General features: G+C 34.4%; 2 protein-coding genes across 2 annotated transcripts; one reads left to right on the top strand and one right to left on the bottom strand.

Moving 5' to 3' along the window:
• Positions 1-306: 306 nt before the first annotated feature.
• Positions 307-4,926, top strand: LOC107623065 (chorismate mutase 1, chloroplastic). The gene is made up of 6 exons (XM_016325207.3): positions 307-711; positions 1,117-1,342; positions 1,568-1,654; positions 3,475-3,618; positions 4,107-4,199; positions 4,526-4,926. The coding sequence occupies exons 1-6, from the start codon at positions 527-529 to the stop codon at positions 4,760-4,762; spliced, it is 972 nt and encodes a 323-aa protein (XP_016180693.1). The 5' UTR covers positions 307-526; the 3' UTR covers positions 4,763-4,926.
• A 1,867-nt stretch (positions 4,927-6,793) lies between these two features.
• LOC107624482 (ferredoxin-dependent glutamate synthase, chloroplastic-like) lies at positions 6,794-7,509 on the bottom strand. The gene is made up of 3 exons (XM_088496439.1): positions 7,416-7,509; positions 7,054-7,112; positions 6,794-6,914 (listed from the first exon to the last, which is right to left on the bottom strand). Exons 1-3 carry the CDS (start codon positions 7,473-7,475, stop codon positions 6,794-6,796), a joined length of 240 nt encoding a protein of 79 aa, XP_088352565.1. The 5' UTR covers positions 7,476-7,509.
• Between the last annotated feature and the right edge of the window lie 381 nt (positions 7,510-7,890).

Here is a 7,890-nt window from a genome sequence, read left to right as displayed (position 1 = left end):
TGTTTATACATAGGGAAATTCTTTGATACCTATGATTTTTTTTCCTAAATTACTTAAAATTAAAAATAGAAAACGGTGAGATGCATTTTATTAGTTTTAAATTTTATCTAAAATATAGCAATATTTTTTTTTTTAAATTCAGTACAGTAAACTTCACATAAAATTAATAACTGAAAATTATTAAATAAAAATTTAGTCAAATTAATTAAATTATTTAACTTCTTTTTTTCGATAGTCAATTTTACATAAAATTAACTATGTTTAAATTTTTTTATTTTTTTTTTTAACATTTTGAACTAAATTTGGAAATTTGGAATCAGCGTCAGTGTCACTGTCTTGTGGCTGTGGAAGCACCGAAGAACAGTCTCTACGTTCTCTTCTCACCTACCACGCTCAACAACCCACAAAACAAACCCGCAAAGAAGAATAATAAGAAGAATAAGAATAGTAATTTTGTTAATGCTTCTTATTCTTCTTCTTTCTTTGCCAACTTCCCTCCCAAAATTCACTCTTTTTTTGTTCTTCAATGGAGGCCAAGCTTCTTTTGAAAGCTTCAACCACCTTCGCTGCACCTTGTTCTCTCTGTGATCCTTCAAGACCCATTTCTTCTTTTCCTCTCACAACTCCAAGGCCTTCCTTTCCCTTCAACCCCTTTTCAGATTTCTCCCAAAAATGCACCCTTTCTATTCGACCAAATGCCGCTTTCACCGAGTGAGTGCATTCTGAATTTCACTTTTCAATTAAAATATAGACATATGTTGAATTTCCGTTTGTTTTGTTTAATCTGTTTTAGTTTGATGATTTGGTGCTTGTAGTTGCAATTTGTGTTGAATTAACTACTGAATTTTGTTCATGTCTTGTGTTCTTTCCCTTTAAGGTAGAATCAGTGGTGGATAGCATTCTCATAAGATACTATGTTTGCCAACTTAATACCTTCAGTCTTTTAAAATCAATTTCAACAATCATTTCATAAGTTTTGCATAATTCTCCTGTAATTGAATTGAATGCTTCCATCCTTAAAAATTACAAGTGCATAATAGGTCTTTATATGAAGGAGACTATTATTGCTGCTCTTACATCTATATGTAAGGCTCTTAACTTTTACCCTTTTTCCAGATCAATGCCAACAAAGAAAAGGATTGATGAAAGTGAAAACCTGACCCTTGATCATATAAGACATTCATTAATTCGTCAAGAGGATAGTATAATCTTTGGCCTCCTGGAGCGAGCACAATATTGTTACAATGAAGATACATATGACCCTGATGCCTTCTCCATGGATGGATTTCATGGCTCATTAGTGGAATACATGGTCAGGGAAACAGAGAAACTTCATGCCAAGGTATTAACCTAAGCCTGAAGTCATGTCATGAAGATTCGACTAAGTTTTTATGTTGGTTGTCGAAGACCTAACACAACCCTCCTCCTTTATCCGGGCTTGGGACCGGCTATGTACCGCAAGTGTAACATAGACGGAGTTAACCTAAGCCTGAAGTAATGAAATAAAGTTTTTTGATTAAAAAAAAAAGAAGTGAAAATTCTAATTCCTGATTTTATTGCATTGAAGGTAGGCAGATACAAGAGCCCTGATGAACATCCTTTCTTTCCAGATGGCCTACCCGAACCATTGTTACCGCCTTTGCAATATCCTAAGGTAAAGAGCTTGCCTTAACAAATAATCAAGGTAGTTCCCTTAAAATTTCGTTTTGCCACTGAATTGACTCGATCTAGACCTTCTTAAGTGAAGGAGGCACTTTAGAGAATAAAATTCTAAATAATAACCATTTATGGGAAAATTGAGGGATTGCTGGATTAGATTCATGCTTATCCATGATTTGTTATTATGTTACCCCGTATTTTGTGAGTTTTCAATCCATTTGTTTTCTCATCAATGATTGTCAAGTTGAATTTTATTTTCTAGAATACCAAATTCAGTTACAGCACTTTGATCTAAATTCGTTGTATTCAGCAACATTATTGACAAATATAATAAGTCCATCCTTGCTATGCAGAAGCTGGCAGTATTTAGAAGTTTAGAGCAAGGTAGGTCAGGGAATTGGCATTAAAACACTAGTAATGACAGTTTGACACTGCTCGTTTAGGCCTATGGATGGCATTGACAATTATCTTTGTAGATTTTTTCTTTTATTTATTTTTGGTTATCTTTGTAGATTATAAAAGCTGAATTAAAAACTTGGCTTAAAAGTTATAATACATGAGAGGCCAATTTTGAAGTAATAATCCACGAAAGTGTTAAGTGTTGGACCGGAGACCTTTGTGATTAATTTGAAATGATAGTTTTCTCTTTCCTAATATAGTAAATGAGCAGTGCTTCATGGCCAGCAAATATTATCAATTTTAGCCAGCACTTGGCCAGTAATTTGCACACAAGAAACATATAATTTGCACCTATATTTACCAGAATTTGCACACATGAATCAATACAGTTTGCACCCATATTTTTCAGAGTTTGCACACATGAATTAGTAAAATTTACTTGTTAAAGATAATTTAGTATTTGTGCTGGTCAAATGATGACAAAAAATACTATAAATTATTGGCTCCCAAGAATTTCTCATGGTAAATTGGAAGTTGGTGTTTTATGAAAAGGAAACGTTGGATACCAAGTTAGGGAATTTAACTGTCTTAAGTCCATTATCCAAAATGATGGAAAAATAGGTGATGTGACCCATGGGAAATGGATGATATGAATCAGTGTTTTGGATGTTGTTTGTGATAGAGAAGTGTCACTCAAGCTTTTTAGAAAATTGTGCAGAACAATAAGACGTGCAATGTTGTTGAAACTAAATGTTAGTTAACATTTCAAAAAAAAAAAAAAAAAATCTCGTTATTGCATAACGATATGAGAATGTTGTGCTGGGCGAGGGACCACATCAAACAAATATGTTTAGAAATTCATGCATTAGAGAGAAAGTTGGTTATATGAGGAGGAGACTCAGAGCATCAGTATTCAGTAAGAATAGTAGATCAAATTGAGAATAACTCATTTTTTAAAGGTAGAGAGAGAAAGACTTGTTTATACTAGGTATGGTTTATACTAGGACATAATAAAATCAATTCATTTACTTCATTGGCTACATGGTGAGAAAATGATTTGTCATTGTTGTGTGACTAATTGGCTTCCAAATAGGGGGATGCCTTTTCTATGGTAGTATTTATTATCTTATCATTTCAACCAAAAACATTGAACACAGTAACGATGAACAGTAAGTTTGAGAGTGAAAGGATCTAGCTTAATTTCAAACAAGTTAGTCCTCTCATTTAAAATTTCTTTCGCTTGAGAACATGCTCATATTCATTTACCAGTTTAATTAGATGATAAGATATTTCTTGGAGTTCTTCCATTTTGGTAAATCTTTTGATTGCTTCCTTACTAAGTTTTTGCTGTAATTTATTAATGGGTATTGTGCTTATTGCTTCATGTTCACTTAACTTGCCTGTATACATGACTAGGTATTGCATCCTATTGCTGATTCTATCAATATAAACGATCAAGTCTGGAGTGTATACTTCAGAGTTCTTATCCCGCAACTAGTAAAAGAAGGTGATGATGGTAATTGTGGATCCACTGCTGTTTGCGACACAATGTGCTTGCAGGTACACATTGTAGCTTTGAATTGATCTGTTTCTCTTTCACCTTTCTCTTTCTTTTTTGTATTTAACTTTTTACATGTTCAATGTGGAGAACAATTGGTTTAATACCGCTGAAACATTTGTATAGTCAGTAGGATTGGTTTTAGTAGGATCTCACCTTTTAAAAGAAATTGTAAAGATACCTACAATATCTCTCTCCACAAGATGGCTCCTCAAACCATATAATTTTTGGATTAGGCATGCATGCATGCCTACCTAAGTACTTCTGCTAAGTTTCATATCAGACTTTCTAAATTTTCATATATACAATCGGGAGATTGTTTAGCGAAAATCATTCCCCTCACAATAGTTAGGTGACATACAATCTGTTGCAAACTGGTACTTCTGTCATTCCTTATTTTAGAGAGTTCAGAAATTTCTCTCCCTCTAAATGGGATTGTTCACAATTCTGATTCTTATTGCTCAGAACTGTCTTTTTCTTGTGTCTCTAGGCGCTTTCAAAGAGGATTCATTATGGCAAATTTGTAGCCGAGGCTAAATTTCAAGCTGCCCCGGATGAATATAAAGCTGCCATTATTGCACAGGTAATACTTGTCAAAGGGCTGGACTTTGATGCGATTCGTGTTATCTTTCTTCTTTCTTATCAGTGGTATACATGTTTTCAACTGCCAACATTGTGACCTCTAGGTCTGCCAACATTTCAAATAGTGCAGAGTTCCTTTGGTTTTCTTGCATATTGTGAACCAATTCTATCACTGCCATAAAGTGAAGTTCATCATCGTATATAAATCGATTTTTTTAGTGGTAGATGATGCCAATTTTGTTGGACATGCTTAGCTGTTTTAACCATTTTTATACTAACTGGATTTTTCACGGAATGAAATTTGATGTTGTTGTGGTTACTTTGCAGGACAAGGACAAGTTGATGGAATTGCTAACGTATCCCGAAGTCGAAGAGGCAATTAAAAGGAGAGTGGAGATGAAGGCCAAGACTTATGGTCAGGAAGTAGTTGTAAATATGAAGGAACATAAAACTGAGCCAGTTTACAAGATTAAGCCAAGATTAATTGCTGATCTATATAGTGATTGGATCATGCCATTGACAAAGGAAGTTCAAGTTGCATATTTATTGAGGAAGCTAGATTGAAACATATATAACACCCATCTTTTTATGGATCTTATTATCCAATTAATGGTATGCTTAATTTGGATTGGTTTCTTTTCAATATGACAATATAGTTCTAGCATTTTTAAATTAAAGTGTGAGGAAGTTAGTGGTGTTGTCTTATTCATGGACAACGATTTTCATTATTTTGATATGAGTAAAACGAGTGAGTAGTGAAGTTCTTAGTATCTCATTCTTCAACAATTTCATGCATGAAAGATAGGGATGGCAATACCACCCGAATCCGCGGGTACCCACTCTGTCCCTACCTGCTCGGGACGGGCTCTATACCGGGGCGGGTTTTTAGCAAGACGGGTTCTTGGGAGGGGTGGGGTCGGGTTTAGGTAATACCTGCCCCGCTATATATAATATATACAATTTTAATATATAATATGTATAATATATGTAAAATAATTAGTAAATGATTAATAATATTGTATCATATTTAAATTTTTACTTTAATTTATGTTATGTATGTGATGATGGTTATATAAATTTTGAAATTTAATTTTATTTATTGGATTTTAATAATTATAGAAGTGGGGCGGGTAGGGGCGGTTAGGGTTCAACGTTTTACTACCCGCGAGTAAAAGTAGAGCGGGTTTTATACGGGTTGTTATACGGCGGAGCGGGGTCAAGTAGAGCAAAAATTCGCCCATATCCACTCCGTTGCCACTCCTAATGAAAGAAGGCTTTTAGGACCATGTAATTATGACTATGGTCATTTAGGGTTTTGAATTTTAATTTCTGCCTTCATTTTATAAGTAGGCCTAAATGGAAGACCTATGTCCTTTACATCAAAAGAAATATTAGCACGCTCTTAGAACATATATAAATAGGGTAAGAGATTTTTTTGGTTCTAGTGACGGGGTAAAATTTTAATTTGGTCTCTAATGTTTTAAACATTCTATTTTTGTTTTAAAAAATTTTAAACAGGTTTAATGCTGTTCAACCGTTAAATTTGGCAATAATAATTAACGGAATAAGTGACGTGGATGTTAATAACGTTATTAGTTAAGTCATATTCTATGTATTAGAAAAACATAACCAAAATCTTTTTGTAATACTTTTTTTCTCCTCAATTTTCTTTTTATTCATAACTCTAAATCGTACGTTAATAGTGTGACAATATTAAACCCGTTTAAAACTTACATAAATCGAATGCTATATGCAAATTGAATCCGTTTAAAATTGTAACAATCAATCCGTTTAAAATTTTTATATTAGTCAACATTAATGGTGGGACAATATTAAATCCGTTCTTAACTTACATAAATCGAATGCTATATGCAAATTGTTTGTGTCAAATTTAAGAGATAAGTCTCAATGTAGTCCTTAAAGTTGCACCCGAGCCTCATAGTAGTCCCTGAACTTAAAAGTTCCTCAAAGTCATCCCCGAACTTGCACTCCGGGACTCAAAGTTGTCCTTCCGGCAATTTCTGGACACCTGACGCAACCGGAAAGCTGAGCTGGCAGCCTTCGTGACACGTGGGCTTTACACCGGCTAGCTGATGTGGCAGAGTAAACTCTCCCGCATCAATTTGGTCCCTCAGTTGAAGTTAAAACCCTAATCCCCAAATTTGAAGGCCACAGTGCTCACTCTGTTCTCTTCTCCTCGGTTCTGTGTTCTTGTCTTCTCCATCTTTAAAGCCCAACGGTTATGGCAACCACGAGCTATGGCATAAGTACATAGATATCACATAATTGTGGCATAGGATTTACCTAATTGTTATGAAACTAGGCAGTGTATATTGGATAGAAATAGTGCCACAATACAAAAATTATGTAATTATGTAGCAGAGGAACTTCGATGACAAAGCTGAAAACCACTCGAGCAATTTATTTATTTTTCCACTGTAACTCTTAAAAGGGTGCCTAATGATGTTAGTATATGGCATTGCGTTAAACATAAATCTTGAGGAAACCATGCTTTTCACAGAATATAGAATGTAAAGCCTTTCAACGGAGCAAAGTTAGCTTTTGTATCTTCAATAGCTATCTGCCTACATATCTTCATTTCCAGAATGAAGAAGTGCCATTTAATCCCCCAATTTTTGACATACTTCCTTTGAATGCAAGATCGACAACTTCCTTTCCTAATCCATAGATTTCAAAAATCTGTGCACCGCAGTAACTGCATACATGGAAGTAATTAACAAATTGACTTGTCAAAAAAAGCATAAGCATGACATCCTTAAGGAAGGAAAAGAATCAAAACACAAGAAAATATTATTTTCTTTTGACCCTTAAGCTCTTTAACATAAATCACATACCTTGAAAGCAATGAGATCCCCATTTTGGAAAGGATTTTAAGAAGACCCGCTTTTACAGCCTAAAATTCATACAAATGCAAGATAATTTGCTATCAGAGATCACATTCTTTTATTAAGACTAATTAACAGAAAGAAGGAAATGTCACCATGAAGCAGAACAAAATTTCTTCTCTTAAACATCAAGGTTAGAATTTTGATATTCTTGTTTTTTGAGACTCATTATGTTAGCAACCTTGACTGGCTAATGGAAGTTGGTACTATACTTGACCTAGATTATTGGTATATATAAGTGTATTAGGACAATGTTGTATCAACCCACATCATATCTTAAGTAGTCTTTCAGTTTGAAGATGATCACTAACCTTGGTGTAATTATTCTGGGCCTGCTCAATTGAGACAGTAGGCATCTTTCCATTCCTCATCAGGTTTACAGTTTTGTTACTCAAATGCCACTGTCGACATGTCTCCAATGCCAAGTATGGACAGACAGCACTAAAAAATGAAATTAGAAACATCATGAAGTGCTCAATAAGATAGAGGCAAGCGAAATGGTTCACAGTTTTCACTGCTCCCAACAACTCACGCAAGGTGGACCTATCTATAGTCACACCAGCAAACAGTGGTTCATGGGAAAACCAAAAACTCAGTTTTGTTCCAGTTTAAATGAGAATTGGCTTCTTGACAAGGGTGAGAATACAACTGTGCTATAATTGGCAAACTAATAAGCTAAGACAAAAAATGAAAAATAGATAATAGAACACTAGTCCAATTTAAGAACACTAGCTAATCCTAACTTAAAAAATGTCTTGAATGCAATGCGGATGACGAAAAATTGTG

The sequence above is a fragment of the Arachis ipaensis genome, chromosome B10, assembly GCF_059453495.1.
Source record: "Arachis ipaensis isolate K30076 ecotype BB chromosome B10, ASM5945349v1, whole genome shotgun sequence".
NCBI classification, from domain to species: Eukaryota; Viridiplantae; Streptophyta; class Magnoliopsida; order Fabales; family Fabaceae; genus Arachis; species Arachis ipaensis.
The sequence above is the reverse complement of the archived record's forward strand: the minus strand, read 5'-3'. Positions and strand labels throughout refer to the sequence as shown.